This window comes from Camelus ferus, chromosome 7 (assembly GCF_009834535.1).
Source record: "Camelus ferus isolate YT-003-E chromosome 7, BCGSAC_Cfer_1.0, whole genome shotgun sequence".
In the NCBI taxonomy this organism is placed as follows: domain Eukaryota; kingdom Metazoa; phylum Chordata; class Mammalia; order Artiodactyla; family Camelidae; genus Camelus; species Camelus ferus.
Genome location: NC_045702.1, coordinates 21,467,115 through 21,485,676, shown reverse-complemented (window position 1 = coordinate 21,485,676; position 18,562 = coordinate 21,467,115). Strand labels below are relative to the sequence as shown.

At 37.4% G+C, this 18,562-nt stretch overlaps 1 protein-coding gene across 1 annotated transcript in view; it reads right to left on the bottom strand.

Moving 5' to 3' along the window:
• LOC102513310 (contactin-associated protein-like 2) overlaps positions 1-18,562 on the bottom strand; it is a 1,230,151-nt gene that overhangs the window by 617,846 nt on the left and 593,743 nt on the right. Inside the window, exon 4 of the mRNA XM_032484371.1 lies at positions 3,658-3,851. Coding sequence (XP_032340262.1) covers positions 3,658-3,851 — 194 coding nt within the window. The remainder of the gene's footprint in view (positions 1-3,657; positions 3,852-18,562) is intronic.

The following is an 18,562-nucleotide window of genomic DNA, read 5'->3' as shown; positions in this document are numbered from 1 at the left end:
GTAAACTGGATCTGGGAAGGATAGAGGGGAACTAAAAATATCTGAAAATTGTAACTGACTATTGTTGCTGAATACAAATACCACAGTAGTTTTGCAAAATGCTCCTAAGACTGGCAATTGATAACACGCATTTCTAAGTCTTTGTAGCTTCTGAAAGTTCTTACACAATCTCACTTAAATCTCCCCAAAATTATCATTTCCATTTCTTAGATTAAAAATTTGAGGCACAAGAGACCCTTCCAATTTTAAAAACCAAATAAATGAAACCAGATACTTGAATTCAAGCCTTTTGAATCCATATCATGGTTTTCACTTTCCAAACATCTAGACAGAGGCCAATCTAGAAGGATGTTTCTTTATGCAAATATTAGCTGATAGGCTATTATTAAAAAAAAAAAAAAAAAAAAAAGAGAATACATGTTCCAGCTATTGACTTGATATTCAGAAAATCAAAGAATTTACTGAATTAATCACTACTATTTCCTTTCCAGATTTTTTAATGCTTCAAATTTGTCAGAAACAATGAATTTTTATGTGTGTATATGTAATATATGTGGGGAAAGCATATAAGGGATAAAGAGATCTGACTTTTTAACACATCGAGCAAATTAATACTCTACTAATACTGCTTAGAGAATACAAACTTATATATCCCTGTGTTCTTGATAAGAATCTAACCATGTAATTTAAATACAATAACACATTTCTGTTCTGTGGGATTTGCCATCTAATACATTCAGTGGTTACTGATCTCAGACTGACACTATTAAGAAAGGGGATTAAAACTGTTTTAAAAAAATAATTAGGGATATATAAGCATTTTCTCACCTTTTAATAAGGCAATTTTTAAAAGAGAAAGAAAAGTGATGTTTACATTACAGGCAAATTTGTAGCATGTTACTATCCCGCAAAAAAACAAGAGTATGTAAGGAAGGCATTCGCTATGAGCACTCCAATTTCCTATTTTGGTTTGAAATATCGACATTCAAAATCAGTAATTTTATTTCCCAAGCAAAAAGAAATGCAGCCTCTTGGCAAAAATCGGCTGGAATTCTTATTTACTGTATGTTTAATGGACTTTGGGTAAGAAATGCTTACACAGACTACTTCCCTTCTAACAGATTATACACAGGAAACCTGAAAAAGCCTTGCGAAGAGCATCATAACAGGGGAAGATTTGACAGTCTCTCAGTCGTGGGAGGAAAACTTTACATAAGCAGGGATGTGAAAGATAGTTTGGTGTCTGGCTTCAGCCCCTAACTGTGTTTTAGGTTAGAATCCACAGATGTAGAAAAGAATGAGTGCACCACGGGCGGGGTGAGTGGTGACTGGAGCCTTAATCGTCTCCCCCCAGAGAAGCTTGGTGGTTGCTTGTCACCTGGTCAGTCTCTGTCTCTCTGCTTAACTTTAAGGAAGGTCCTTTCTGATTTCCTCTCCTACTGCTGTTTTTCACAGTAGATCTCCTCCATCCTCATCTTAGCTACAGGCTGAAAACCAATCCAAACAGCGTTCTCAGTGCTGAATGTACATCAGAATGGCTGGGGGAGCTTTAACCTCTGGACCCCCATGTTGCATCTTAGACCATCCCGTTCCAAATTTCTGCAAGTGGGACCCAACATTCATATGTTTCCAAGCTTTCTACGTTATTCTGTTGTGTATCCAAGGTTGAAAACCACTTTTCTATAAATTGTGCTGAGACTTTGAATTATCTTAATTGTGAGATAAAGACCTTCCATGAAGAGTTTGCTCTACTTGCTTCCCACAATTTACACATCCCGACATACAGGTGCCCTTGCCACACACTCATGGCTTAACAGACGTTATTTCTAAAGGACTACTCTGGCCCATGAGCTTTTTATTATCAGGATATTATATCCTTATTTCACAAGACAGGTGCTATCACTGGACGCTGCTATGGAAATGCCCGCCTACCCCACCTAGGAGCAGTACACTCTGCCTACTTACAGAAATCACTTGAGGACTTTTAAAATGCAAATTCTCCAGGAGTGGGCCCTGACGGGGTCAAAAATCTCCAGCACTCTAATACTTAAATTAAAGAAAAAATTTCCTCTCATTCCTCTTCCTCCTCCTCCTTGTTTAATATTGATGGCCTTACTTGATTTTCATTATGACTTCTTTTTAAAATAATTAAACTAAAATAAATTCCTCATAATTTAGCATTCTACAATAATTTATTTAAATGTTGTGAATATTTGATTGACTACACACACCTTTCTGGTTTAATTAAAATAGTTTAAGAGTACATGGGTTAAACTTTATAGTGTTGTCTTAGAATGAAAGGATAAAATGCATATAGATCTGGAACGGGGGCTTAAACTCCTAATATAATATCGAGAATTTTCTTTTCTTGCCACTTATCACTGCTCCTACTTCTCTAAATTATTTCTTCACAATTTCAATATTTCACCCAAAGTGAAGATCCCTGTTTCTAAAAATACCAGCATCATTAATCAAATTTCTACTTACATGATTCTGATCTAATTGGTCTGGCTGTGCCTGGCATCCAGATACTTCAAATTCTTCACAGGAGACTCAAATGGGGAGCCCAGACTGAGACCCACTGCCCTAAGCCCTGGATGGAAACTGCAGCCCTAGGAAACTATTTCTTTGATCAACAAGCATAAGTGAATAAACAGCGTCTCAGTGGTTTTTAATAGAAAAATATTGACAAGGGCACATGCGCAAACCTCAAAGCAAAGACTAGTAATATTTTAAAATATTTAAAACTAGGCAGAAGACGCACACTGTGGTGTCTGATGCGCTCAGGGCTATGGCTGGGCTTCCATTTGCTTTTTCTTTAAAAGAAAACGATTTTTCTATCTTACTTTTCTCTCCATACATAAATGGTCAGTAGCTACGGGGCGGTGCTTCATCCCAACAAGCCTGCACTGAAGCAAACCAGAAAACGGGACTGGGGCTGGCTTCCGGCAGGAAGTGGAAGCTTTCAGAGTCCATGATTCCCCAGCCCTGGGCCCATCTGCTCCTCTAAGCCCTGTTGGCAACAGACCTTCTTAGTCGTCCTCTTTAACTAAATATCTTCAACAGAAACAGTCTGAGGCCAGTAAGAGTGAGCAGGAGTAAGAAATGGAAACCTCAGTCAGGAAATTGTATCTTTTTTTCATTGTATTTGCTTAATTCCTGGTTCAGTATTTGGGATCAACTGCTATACTGCAGATCTGTTCTACAGATAAAAATACGGTAACTTGAAGTACTGTGTTTAAAGAAGTCTAGGGTTCAACCACCATTAAACTTTTTACCTAATACTTTTTTTTTCCAGCTTTCATCACAGTTTTGGGGGGAAGGTTTTGTTTTCTATGAAATATACCAGAAGTGGGGGACGGGAACACGTTTACTTTGCAGGATAACAGTTTCCCATCACTAAGGAAAGACGCAGGTTGGGTGGGGCGTACTGGCGTTTGGATTCATTTTACCACCTCCTTTTGCTTTGCTCAGATTTCCTCTCTCTCTCAGCAGGTACCAGAGGACAGAAACAGAAAGATCAGAAACAAAAACAGCTACACCAGGGCTGGGAGGGGCCAGGTAGCTGCTCCCCCAGCCCCAGGACACACCGAATCCACCACCATTCTCAAATATCTGCAACTCAACTCTGTCTTTGCCTTTCAGACAGTGACTCACCCAGATATTCCCATCTTGATGATAAGGTTTCCAGTTTCTTCCAGTGTCACTGTAGAGCATGCGGTACTGGGTCACCCAGTCCGAGCTGCTGTATCTTCCTTGGGTCGCCACGGCACTGATCTGCTTCCGATTGCCAAAGTCAACCTGCAGCCATTGATAATGGTCACTGTCTGATGGAGACCATCCCCCAGCACCTGAATGAGGTAGAGGCAAGAGGGGAAAACAGTTATTTAACGGTGAACTTCTACAATTGACAATGGATCATTCTACATCTTTTAATTGGCCTTGGTGGTACTATATTTCACAGATATATTATGAAGTGTCCTTTATAGATGCCACTGGGACTTCAACTAATATTCTTCCAGCTGGGTAACACTGACACTCTAACCTCTTGATGGTATAATTATGTGCTCATTTTCTCCTGAGCAAATGTCTTCATAATTCCTCAATTAGGTTTTATTAGTACATGTCAAAGTCTAATTGGCTGAGGGTTGATCAATTTACCATGAATTCTCCAACTAAAAATCACTAGGAAAAGATATGTAACCATCTACTCTTTCTTCATGTAAGGATTTATCTTTTAGTAGATCACAAATGAAACAAAAAGCAATCATACACAACTCTGAAATATATTTTGCTTTAGGAAGTTTAGAGCTCAAAGAATACTAGCTGATCTCAAGAGGAGGCCTAAACTGCCACGAAGTCCTTGGACTCCTGAGAACTAAGGTATATAGTAAACCAGGCAGTATGTTTACTAACACTTCAAAGGGACACAACCGTAGACCCTAGATAAACCCATTTCTAGGAAAATAATTTGAGTTACTAAATGAAGTGAAACTTCTTTTGGTAAAAATACACTAAATGGCAAATAGTTAGAATGCAAAAAAAAAAAAAAAACATTTATTAGGAAAATAGCACTAACACAGAACAAAGACTCCTAATTTACAGCACTATGTAAAATAACTGTGGTTGCACATAAACACATTACCAAAAATATGGCAAAGTGCTTAGCGCTAAGAGGCAATATAATTTTTTGAGCGAGTTTAGTTACTGATGGGAGTAAATAATAGCAAAATATTCAATAAACAATCCAATGTACAGTATATCAAAATATATGCATCACTTTTCAAATGAGGAACTTAAATGCTGAAAATAAAATATTTTATGAGGACTATGCTAATAAAAATCATCCTGGAAATCATCACTGATACATTATTCCCTGAATGATGTTTATATGGCTTATATTTCCACTTTCACTGTGACAGAACAGCTCTCCCACCACACACACACACACACAAAAACAATTACAAACTTGACAAAATGTATACATTTAAACTTTTAAGGGATTGGACAGCAGACAGCATTGGACCCTGATCCATGAGAGAAGACAAACAAATGAGGTGACCCCTGCCAACTTTCTGGCTTTCTGCCTGGTTCTCTTTCCGGATCATGGCACATGGAAGAATATTCCAAACAGAAACAGCAGCATCACTGAGATGGAGACAGAGTAGAATCGAAGCTCCCGAGGAACCTGGAAATGGTAGGACAGGGTGCCAGGGAGAAGGCAGCTGTGCAGAGAAAGAGCTCTGGAAATGCACACTGGATCACCAGTGAGTCTCTGCAGTTCAGGCTCTGGGTGGATACTAAGCTGTGGATCAGCAGACCAAGACTCCACAAGACCAGGTAGACAGAGTTCTGAATTGAACAAGAGTCAGAGGATGCACACGGCTCGGAGTACTTTGATTTCAGCCTGGACAAGAGTGAGAGAACTTGAATAACTCTAGGCATTCAGCAGAGATCTCAGAAAGGGAGAAGAATACTTTAGTCTTTAGAATAAGAGCCACTCAGGACACATCTGAACAAAGGTTGGTAACAAGCGTGGAAAAAGATCAATCTGACCCACAAATAAATTAACTCCTTGATTGAAGAAAACTCAGCACTCCACTAAAGAAGGCCATGAAAGTTCACTTCTCATGAAACTTTCATAAAAACATGAAAGAAACACAAAAACATAATGTCCAGCATAAAAGTTTTAAACAATATTAGATATTTGAGGAAGCAGTAAAATGTGACTCATAACCGGAGAAAAGTCAATCAACAGAAATAGAATGAAAAATGACAGAGAGGATGAAATTAGCAGAACAGGACTTTAAAACAGAGATTATGAATTAGTTCCATTATTTGAAAGAGAACATATAAATATCGAAGAAACAAATATGAAAACTTAATAGAGAAAAGAAACAACAAAAGAGAACAAAATGGAAGTTTTTGACCTAAAACTTAACTCTGAATAAAAGACTTATTGGATGGGCTTAACAGCAGATTAGAAACTGAGAAGAAAACATGAGTGTATTCAAATACAGGGCCATATTAAACTACTCAAACTGAAGTTCAGAGAGGGTAAAAGGTTCAAAGATGAACAATACTCCAGTAACCCACAGGGTAATAGTAAGTGTCTTAGTAAATATGCAAATGAAGTACCAAAGGCAGAGAGCGTAGAGACTGAGGCAGAAAAAGTACATAAGAAGAAATAATAGCTGTAAAGCATAAACCTGAATATCTGAGAAATTCACTGAACTCTAAGCAGCATAAATACAAAGAAAAATACATCAAGGCACATCACAGGCAACTGGTGAAGAACAATGCTAAAGAGAAGATTAGACAAAGTGTCTAGAGGACAATAACATCTCAGCAATAGCAGTGCAAGCCAGTGAGCAGGGGAACAACATATCTGAAGCGATGAGAATAGAAGAAGAAAACGTCAACTTAAAATCCTACACCCAGCAAAAATAGCCTTTAAACGTGAAAGCGACATAATGATATTTACAACAAACGCCGAGAGAATTCATCACCGATCGGTATGTTCTGTAAGAAACATGAATGTTTCCGCTTCAGGGAAAACGTACAGTATGGAAATTCACATCTACATGAAGAAACAAATGCTGAAAACAGTAAACATGTCAGTGACTATAAAATATTTGTTCACGTTTTTAAATGTCTTTAAAAGATAATTGAGTGTTTGTAACAAAAATAGTAACAATGACTTGGAGGGTTTATAACACCTGTAGAAGGAACATGTGTGACTACAATAGCACAAAGGATAGGAGCCAAGGAAAACAAAACCTACACTGAGTTCTTTATACTACATTTGAAGTGATACAGTATTACCTGAAGGTAGTGAACCCTACACCGAGGGTCTGCAGACTTTTCCTGGGAAGGGTTAACCACTGAATGTTTTAGGCTTTGCAGACCGTCTACCTCTGTTACAACTACTAAACTCTGCTGTAGTAGCGTGAAGCAGCCACAGACAATCCCGAAACAAGAGGGTGACAGGGTTCCAATAAAACTTTATTAATAAAGACAAATGTCTCGCCAGAGGGCTGTGATGTGTCAATCTCTGTCCAACATCAACCTCTAAAAAGAAAGGAAATTTTACAATCTGTGCATTTCACGTATCTAAATTATACTTCCAAAAACATTTGAAAAGATTTATGTGTATAATGTACGTGTGAATATATTTAGTCTACCTAGGTGCTAGCTATAGAATGTGTGCATAACTACATAGTAACTACTTTCTCAGTCTTCATTCTCCTATTTCTTCAAACCACACTTCTCCAACAATGATCTTTCTAGAATACAAGTCTAATCATATTTCATCCCAGCTCAATATTTCAGTTGATCCTCATTGCCTCTTGAAATAAATGGTCCACACCTCCACACCCCAAAGACACACCTGGAACACACCCTCTACACTCACACATATCCTCGCTCAACCCAACCTGGACAGTTACTATTTCTCCTTCAAAGATAAGCATGTTCACTTCAAATACCTCTGCAGTGGATGCTGTGATGTGCCACTCGGGCTGCCCTTCATGACTGGCGGACTGCTCTCAGACACTTAGAGAGCCGCCTGAGTCAGCAGTGAGCACTCATTCCCCTTCAGGAATTCCCTTGTTAAAAAAGAGGCAGCTTACACAAGTCGCTGCCCTTCCTGTGGCTGGACAGATGCAATGAGCAGCCTACCAGGGGCTATAAAGGGTCGGTACCCTTGCCCCAACTTAGGAAAACTCCAAAGGATCATCGTGGTCTCAGAGCTCCCTGCAGAATCCCAGCTCCCGGGAGCTTCCCTTGAGACTGCACTGCATCTCACCTACTCCCTCTGCCTATTTCTGCTCCATTCCCTTCCCTTCCACGGGTCTTCATCCCAAAGGGACTCCCTAAAAATTTTCCTGCATGCTCTTCTCCATCTCAGAATTTGTGTCTTAGGAAATCCAGTCTGCAATATTTTCTTGGAACTGCTTTCTTTCTAATCTGCTCACTAACAATATGGGTTAGTCACCTCCACTTTGTACTTTGTTATTTCTATGCTGTTTTCTTCTATTGTAGTATCTAATATTTCCAATAGTCATATATCATTCATGTGTCTATTTTACCAAGAATTCTGTAAAATTTTAGAGGAGCCATATGGATTGGGGTGATAACAATATACACAGTCATCAAGAGATCATACATATATTTTCTTATCTGTTAAATACACAGTTCCAAACCTGAGAGAAATCCTACACTCAATTGCACATAACGATCTATCAATGCATTACTAAAAGCAACACAGTGATTTGGTCATTGAAGTAAACAAGCAATTGTTACTGTGAATGAAATGAAAAAAAAATGCGCAATTGATTGGTGGAATTTAGAATATTTCTCCTAACTAGTTCTGCAAAAAAAAAAAAAAAAAAAAACCAGAATATATTTTTTTAATTTACCCATTTTTTCTGCATTCCAATCTTTCAATAAGGAAGTAGTTAACATACAGCAATTGAATCCAGTTTAACTCATTACTCAAAAAAACAGAATTTATTGTCAACTTTGAGGGAAGCAAAAAATCCAAAAGCAGTGAAAATGTGAGTTAAAACTTATTCCTTAGCAGAAGTGTATGTGGGGAGAACGGTGATTAACCTCACGGGGAGGGCGAACGTCAGGCTTTCATGAGGAACATGGTAGAAAGATCGATGAGAAAGTTCCTGTTTCTCTTTGATCTATCTAGCCATGTAATTGGGAAGTTGATTATTTTGTTCATTTGGCTTGTGAAATGTGTAACCTCTATCGATCCAAGGATTAAGGGTGATACCTCTTTCGTGACAAAAACCTCAGGAAAACGGGATATAAGAGCAGAAGTGCTCCCCCAAGATATGGTGGAGAATAGAAGAAAGAGGGCAGCAAAAATATGACAACGTATATATGTACGTATATGCATGACTGGGATGTTGTGCTGTACACCAGAAATTGACATGTTGTAACTGACTGTACTTCAATATAAATAAATAAATAAAGGCCCAACATTACCGAAAAAAAATAAATGAGGGCAGCAGTGTTCTCTGTGGATATTACGGTAGCTCAGAGGAGCTAAGTGGAAAGTTGAAGAGGAGACAGAGGAGGTGGAGTTACCAAATAATCATAAACTCTTAATTTCTAAGACGATTTAAGAATAACTCTTATATCCAGAAAGAGAATGAAGAATACCATGTGATATCACTTATATGTAGAATCTAAAAAAAAAAAAAAAAGGACACAAGGACACAACTTATTTACAAAACAGAAACAGACTCACAGAGAACAAACTTACGGTTACCAAGGGGATAAGGAGGTGGGAACAGATAAATTGGGAGTTCGAGATTTGCACCTCTTAGCTATCTTGATTGTAGTGATGATTTCACGAGTGTACACATCTATCAAAATTCTTCAAATTGTACATCTGAAATATCTATAGTTTACTGTACAGGAATTATACCACAATGAAGTTGTTTTAAAAAAACTAATAAAAACAAAACAATACAAAACAAAAACAAAAACAACAGAATAACTCTTACGTACAAATAACAGAACCAAAAATATCTATGAAATAACTTGTACATTGTTAGAATGTCTTGAAAACATGTGTACTTATACAGATAAGGGTTACCATTCCCTGAACGGCAGGATGCTATTCCCTCCCTCCCTTTCCCCCTGCCCAGTCTCCCCCTCCCCATCCCCATCCCTCCCTCTCTTTCTCTCTCTCCTTTTTGCTGTTGCTCACACACACACATTTCTCCCCCTCCATGTACATGTGCGCATGTGTGTGTGAACTACAGAAATACTTGGTGTTTGCATTCTGGAAGCCCAGTCTACTGGGGTTACTTGAGTGAAGGATTATAATAGAGAACTTAGAGACAGATGAAACCAACACTCTAATCTTACTGATAGCTTCTAATTGTGACAGCCATGTCTGCTCTGTAATTTGAAAATGAGTTCCTCTGGGAGGAAAGAGAAACTTGGTGTGCGGTTCACGAGAGGGCTTGGAGGCTCCCTTCCGGTGATAAATGGCTCCTGCGTAAACACGATGCCCAAGCCGGTGGTTACAACTCCACCAGGGACTATAAGCCTCAAATCTAATTTAAAAGAAAAAGGTAGAAAAAATTTAATTGAGGATAGAACTACCTTTAATAACTGGTTAATGCAATATGTATCAGATGAAAAGAATAAATTGAAAGGAGATTTTCAGGCCAGATAGCATTATGGGTTCGGGCTTAGAGGCCTCCTTCTGCTCTAAACATACAGTATTTTGAGATAAGATAGATAAAAAGAAAATTGAAAAGACATAGCCAGGATCAAAAACGAGATCAGCATCTCCAGGCTCAAGAAATGCAGCCAAAATGCAAAGCGGTGAGGAGGACCGTGGCCGACGCCTGCCGAGCCGGGGTTGGAGACACGCAGAGGCAGAGGGGCACCTGGCTCCTGGGGCGCGTCGGTGAATGTGCGTCCCTGTGTGTCAGAGAGACGAAGACTGAGTCTGGGCTGGAAGCCACTTGAGCCCAGGACTATCATGCCTGTGAAAAGAGACTGAAAATAGATGCTTACCGACTTAGAGAAATGGCTAACATGAGACTGGACGCCCAAGTTAGAACACAGGCATATCTGAGCCGAGGGAAGGCACCCACTGGCCTGGTGACAGGACCTGGGATGCCCGAGGAACACTGCCACACAAAGGCACAAGGTCGTCCGTGTAAGAAGTGGTTCTGGACTGAGGGCCTGGGAAGCTGTGTAGAGAAGTCACAAAACTACAGGGGAGAAAAGAAGGTGAGAGAGACAGCTGTCTTTCAAGAAGAATGTGCAAACCAGAATTTAAAATCACAGAGAAGAGGCGGGGAGGGTGTGTGGTAGAGTGGTAGAGTGTGTGCTTAGCATGCACAAGGTCCTGGGTTCAATCCCCAGTTCCTCCACTAAAATAAGAAAATAAAATAAACGTATTACCTCTCCCCCCAAAAGAAACAAAATCACAGGAAAGAAAACAAATGCCACAAAAGTCAGCTAATAAAATCACAACTTCAATGCCAACCAATTCTAGATGTGATAGCAACTGAGGAGGAGGGGAAATAAATGTTTTAGGGGCTCACATATATCACATAAATAGTGCCATCCATTAAAAAGTAGCAGTAATGATCAGCTACAACAGGTGAAAAATAAAATATTTACAGACAGGTAGTAAAAGGAACCAGAAAGTGATCTTAGAAGTAAAAAATGTTGTCATTGATAGAAAAATAACCTCACGAGAGGAAAATCCTGAAATTATATATGTCAGAAATAATCAGCTGAAGGGTGATATTGGAAGATTCATTCAAAAGTCAACATTGGAAAATACAAAATGAGTTTGAGAACTTGGTTCCAACCAAGATGGAATAAGAGGAATTGAATTTACTTTCTCACCGGAAGCAACGAAAAAGCAGACAAAATATGTGAAATAATGGTTCGCAAGACAAGATATGACGCAACAAAGAGCAGTGATCCCTGAGGAACAGGACGTAAATGAAACGAGTCCTACTTCTGCAGCTTCCTATCTCGAAAGAGTTTCCAGGCTGAGACCCAGGGAAGAACTCAGATAGAAACTGACAGAATCCCTGACGGAGAAGACAGAGCTGTGAGTTGGGGAGATCAAGGTGGCTGGAGTTAGAAGCCAAGAAAAGAGCTGCACAGAAGAGTAAGTCTAAAAAGCATCAGGCTGAGCTCAGGGGATAACCCTTTGAGTCCTCAGCTGAGTAATGATTAGCAAGTGCCACAGCTGGGCAAAGAATCATCTGAGTGAATGAAGGCACTCATGCTTTGTACGACTTCCCACTTGATCCCACCATCCCACTCCTGGGTATTTCTCCAAGAAAAAATAAAGCAGATGAACATACAAATTTCTGTACTGTGAACGTTCACAGCAGCTTTATTTGTAAAGGCCCAAAGCTGGAAACAACCCAAATGTCCATGAACAGATGAGTGGGTAAACAAATTGCATATGCCCATGTGGTGGAATACTATTCAGCAGTGAAAAGGGAAAGGGCATTGATACACATTGCCTGATTAATATCAAGATAACTATGCTGAGTGAAAGGATCCAGGGGGAAAACGCATACTGTACAATTTATATCAACTTCCAGGAAATGCAAATTGATATATAGGAACAAAAGCAGATCAATATTGCCTGGGGAAGGGGGATAAAAGGGGAGAAGGAAGACATAATAAAGTGTCAAAAGTAAACATTTGGGGTGATGGATATACTCATTCTCTTGATTGTGGTGATGGTTTCATGGGTGTACACATATATAAAAATGATCAAATTGCACTATTTATATATGTACATATAGCATATGTTGATGATAAATCAATTAAGCTTTAAAATCTGTGAGAGTAAACAGACATGGAGGGTAAAGTAGGAATTTCAGTGATAAGTGTAAAAGTTTTAGAATAAACAAACGCTTGGAATAAAAATTTCAAAAAGTAATGATTTTTATTTTTTTCAAAATTAAAAATTAAAAAAATGATGTGCCGCCATTAAAAAGACGCCGTGAACACTGAAAAGCATCTGTAAAATGAGCGTCCCGTGAAAAGTGTATCATGAGGTGCAAAGGAAAGCTATTCTAAAGTAATAAGATTGATGACATGTGACATTTACAAAATAACGTTTAAGCACACAATTGCGAATGATCTCACCAATAAAGAAAAAATAGTTGGTGTCTTAAGAAGCACTAAAAGTTGCTTGCTAATGAGCTCAGATTTTATTTACAGCGGGAACAAGCAGCTAGAAGGTGTGGCAGGTGACCTACCTATGAGAAGTAGGATGAATAAGTTTCAACCAAGTGTGGACACTTGTTGATTGGAAGTAGCCAGAGAGGAGAGCCTTGGCCATCAATTTATGTCTGTCATGAGCTAAAGAAGGGAAAACGGTCATGACACTGTCATTCCTAAAATGTGGGATAAACGAATGCTTATATAAATAATGCTAAAATAAAAGTGTTAAAACTACTTTTGAAACAAAACAGAAGAAAAAAGATGTGATTTTATCAGATATTAGATGGCAGCAACACAGAATGGCTTGCCTCCCCTTTCTCCAACAGAACAACAGTTTTCAAAACATTCTAGGAGCAGCAGAACTTAGAAGTGAGTACAGGGAATTACACCCTGAGACAAGTTCGGACATAATAAGAAAAGCATAGCTGCTTTAATGTTTTTAAATATTCAGATTATATCTCAAAGGAGTGGTATTACTCATAAATGTGACCTTAGCTTTCTTGACTATCAAAGGAGCTGCCAGAAAAGCAAAAAGAGCCAAAAACAAACAAACAAAAATAAACATCCTCACTCCAAAAAAAGAAAAAAAACCCATAAATTTTCGAAACAAGGGACTTAGGAAAAAATAGACAAGAAAGCTTTTCTTTAAAATCTGGTTCATAGGTTATGAACATCTATAATAAAAGGGAAATGGCAGATTGGGGATACGGGGGCTGGTGCTGGTGGATTATAAAGGTTTCCTATTTTGATCACATTCTTTGTTCACGAGGAGATGGTAAATTCCATAGCAGTTATCTCCAAGTTCATTTTAGCAAAGCATTTGGCAATATCTCTGATAAGTATACAATGGTCATATGTGGTCTGGAAAATAACAGTTTTAGGTAAATTGAAAAGTGGTTTATAATTACGCCCCAAATATGTGGATTAATGACTATGTCAACTTGAAGAGAGGTCCTAGTGATGTGCCACGGGCTCTCATCCTGTATACTGTCATTTTTAATATTTTTATTATCTAAGGCATGGGAGACACGCTTATGAAATTTGTCAGTTACATAAAGCTGGAAAAGAGACCTAATATGATAACTATGACATTATGAATTATGATGTAAAATGTTCCTGACTGGCTGGAAATCTGAGCTTGTACTGGCAAAATCTGTTTTAACATTGGTAATAAACTAAAATGCCCATTTTGAACAGATGCATTACCCACTTCATTATTAAGTGGTGTATGATGCTCAGAAATCATTACACAAGTTAATTTACTTTATGGGTAAGACAGTGTTAAAATTATGGCATCTAACTATAATATCAAATTTGCAGTAGTGCATTCCTAACATTTTTGATACATTTTAACTAAGGCTTTACACATAGAAAAGACAAAGAAACCACAAGCATATAGTATGAGGAATTACCACAAAATGAACATAACCATACAATCACCACCCAGATCTATAAAGAAATCATTGCCAGCAATCTAGCAGCTCTTACTGTGTCTCTTCCCGAGCATGGTCACCTCTCCCCTCCCCAGTGAACTGCCCTGGAGTTTCACCCATTGCTCGTGTTTAGCAGGAGACCACTCATTTCTTTGCTGCCTAATATTACGTTGTATAATACAGCACTCCCTACTGATCACTCCAGTGTTGAACACGTGGATATTTCCAGTTTGGAGATGCCATTAACATTCTAGCTCATGTTTCTGAGCATCTCTTTCTGCATTTCTGTGCCCAGGAGAGGAATTATGGGTCCAAAACTTTTTGCATTTTTAAATTTAGTCAGTTTTGCCAAAACATTTTCAAAGAAGTCAGACAGATTTTTATCCCCCGCCCTCACACGCCCCAGTAGTGTTATAAGAGTTTCTGTTTTCCCACATCTGTGCCAAAACTTGGTATGGTTAGCCTACTTTTTTTTTTTAAGTTTAGTTTAGACATTCCAGATTATTGCAGGTTTACTACGCATTTTCCTGATAACTACCTTCATTCTGTTGATACCAAGACTTATTATAAAACAATTGTAAATTAAGACGAAAGTATTATGGATGCAAGGATAGACAAATGGTCCAAATAAACAAAGTTCAGATTCCTGAAACAAAACCACAAGTATACGTGTGTGTATCAGCACTTCATCGGTGAAAAAGGCAGCATAGAAAAATAGTTCAGAGAAAGGAGGTATTTTTCAATAATAAATTCAGGGTCATTTGGGTATTCACACACACACAAAAATGAAATGGGGCTCTGCCTTATAGTATACTCAAAAATCAAGTGAAAAAATGTGTAGATCTAATTGTGAAAAGTACAACGTTGAACCTTGTAGAAGATGATGTAGGAGAAAAACATGATACTCTTGGGGCTGGGAAAGTTTTCTTAAACAGCAAGCAAAACCACTAGCTCTCTAGGGAAAGGTAGATAAATTAGATTTTATTAAAATTAGAAACTATTATCAAAAGACACTAATAAGAAAGTCAAACGGCTAACCATGGGCTGGGGGGAAGTATTTCCAAACATAAAACAAGGAAAATGCTCATGTCCAAAGTGCATAAACAAGTCCTACACAAATCAGTAAGAATCATTTAGACAAGCCAATTTAAAAAATGGTCAAGGAATCTTATTTAACAGGCAGTTCAATAGAAAAGGACTACAAGCTATAAAACATGAAAAGGCGCTCAACGTCACGGCTTGATAAAAAAAAAACAACTTAAAAAAAAAAAGCTAAGAATGTTCAAAAAGAGTAACTAGAAGGATGAGAGAACTTAATCTTATACTATTGCTTTGAAGGGGCCAAAGATGATGAAACTTTATAAGATAAAATAAAAAAGTAACTTAACTTCCATCTTCTACTATTTGAAAGAATAGAGATAGAAAGTTTCCCAGTCACGGAATAATGCAAAACATTCCAGAAGTATCCATGCTTTATGTATAAGGATGACGTAGCTTTAATTCACACTTGTGAAATTAGTATTTTGCTTTAGCTAAGTGAGTATTTTACTTTTTAACTCAACTCTCAGTTGCATTTGCCTGTCCATAGATTACGCATCATACCACAAATTCTTTTCATTCTGAAATTTGACCAACGAGGAAAATTGAGTATCAAACTGATTTGAACAAATCTGAACCAAATGCTTTGCTAGGGGGACAAAAGTTTCCTTATTAAACATGATTGTGTCTCGGAAGGTCCAGCATACTGCAGCAAGAAAATCTGCACGGCGGTCTCTTTACAATTTTGATAATATCCAGATATGAATTATATCATTAGCATCAGTAAATGTCCTCCAGTTAGGAAAAACTAAAAGCAAATTTGTCTTCTGAGGCCTCTGTTTACATATTCATCACTTCAGAGGTAAGTGACTGTATCTGAGTTGTGAGAAATAGGTTTACTGCAGGGTAGGTTTAATTTCAGATATTTTTAAAATATAAAATATTTTCAGGGAATTTTACAGGTCAATTGTAAATTAAGATCTGACGATGTCACCTTGTTGTTTTAAAATGTCTATTACCCTAAGATGGTGCTATAAAAGAAAAAAAAATAAAGACACACAAGAACTATATGGCTGCATAAAACAGCATTAAGGCCAGATAGTAGCTGAAACGAACGTGAAATCAAAATTAAGTTTGATCAGCTTTCTGCTCTAAGAGCAAATCATCACAGGAGGTTGGCCTGGACCAGGATGTAAAAGTAAAACTTGTAGACAAGTTTAATGTAAAATAATAATTACATTTGATCAGAAAATCTTGAACATTTATATGACCCATAACTTTTCAATTTACTTACAAATAGCGTAAACGATGTGTGGCCTTATATTTTAATGTCCTGACGATACTATAACAGAAAAAACTGAATCTTTGTGTGTGTTATTTCAGGTGGTGGTATTAGGAAAAGAAGGTTAAAGTTACAGATAGTCAGATTCAATGTAACAATTTTTAAGACATCAGAATAGATAACGCCAACAACAGAATGGATTAACACAAGAAGTAGGGAGCTCCATGACCAGAGATACTCAAGTGAAAGCTGGATAATAAGAATTTCTTTGTAGAAGAACTTTACATAGGCTGGGAGATTGGACTTGACGTCTATTAATTTCATTTAAAGAAAGTTGCAATGAAATACAAACTATCACATTGAATTTTTTATCAAGTTTTTAAAAAAATTCTTATTGCCTTTAAACTAAATTATTATCCAAGGTTTGGTTGTTCTGCTTTATCAACTTCAGGGGAGATACTATTTATTTCATTGCTAAGAAACATTTGACTATATATAACTTTTACTGTTAAAAAGAGTTTGGTCATTTCCATTGTTTCTATGAAGAACTCCCACGTAATTCATCCATTTACAGAGCACTTCTATATGTCAGTCGTTAAGAATTTTTTTAAAGGATTTTTCGTAAGAAATTTTTACTAGACCATTTTTTTATACTTGAGAATACAATCTTTATTTGGAGAATGTACAAAAATATTCTTTATTTAATAAACATTTTATTACTGGGAAAATCAGATACCTAATATACTTCTATTTTGCGTAGAAATGAGGTCTCTGATTTGAAAAAATAAAGGCAAATGAAAATATTTGCATAAAATAGTCAAAGTAAATGAGGTCAAGTTTCTTTTCTGCACCCATCAGGAAGCTGTTCTTTGGTCCTTGCCTGTAAGAAGAGCTGAAGAACTTCACCTTGTACATGTGGGCAAGAGGTCAGTTTTATGTTTATAAATCTACTGGGTTACTTCGTATTCTTCAGCTTTGGCATGCATTCCCACTAAAGTCTACAGAATTTTGGAAACGACATGATTAATTAGAAATGATTTGCCAGCTATTCTAGTCAAGTGCACAATTAGTGGTGTTGTCCAGAAAATGTCATCTTTCCCAAGAGGTTATTCTTTCTGATAAGAAAAGAAAAGTAAAAACATTGTTCTCTGTGCAGCTCAAAAGAATATTGTTTGGTAGGGCTGGAAGAGATAAATTTATAGATTAAAAAAGGCTTCAGGGGGAGGGTCTAGCTCAGTGGTAGAGTGCCTGCTTTGCATCACCAGGTCCTGGGGAGAACAAATAAATAACCCTAATTACCTTGCCCCAACCAAAAAAAAAAAAAAAGCCAGTCCAGGTCATGCAAAAAAAAAAAAAAAAAGCTTCAGAAGTTAAACATGCACCTTCAGGTTATCAAGTAAATTTGACTTCGATTGACAGAGAAGACTGAAAGATACAGCCGCAGAAATCAATTAAGTCACGGAACTCAAAACAAATCCTGAACAAGTCCACAAGTAAACTCAGGATAACCAACTTTTTCAAGGTGAGGACTGGGTTTTATTTATCACTTAATAACCACCACCAAGAATGGTTCCCTAGACATGACATAAATACACGTTAAATAGATGCATGCAAGAATTAATTAAATTATAAATGAATATACAAATGGACACACAAATGAATAAATGACATTCTGGAAGTAAAAACCCTGAAACACAAAGGCAAAATCCTTGGGGCCAAGGATCTATGTAAGAGAGGCACAGATCATGAAAGACAAATGTAAATTGATCTGCAATAAAAATCAGTTTTAAATAATACTAGTGACTTACATCATATCTTCAATGAAGAGGAACTGGAACTTTTGCCAGTGCACTCACTGTATTTATCCTAAATATTATTCTTGGTTTAATATTGTGTATTCTTACTCATGAGTATGTATTTTTCATTTAAAAAATCATTTGTTTGCCATAATTGATTAAATCTTCATAAATTAAATCTTTAGCCATTATCTTTGAAAGGTCCTTGGACGGCATCAAAGCTCTAGCACTCAGGAGACAGGGCAAAACTAGGAAAGGAACAATTGTTA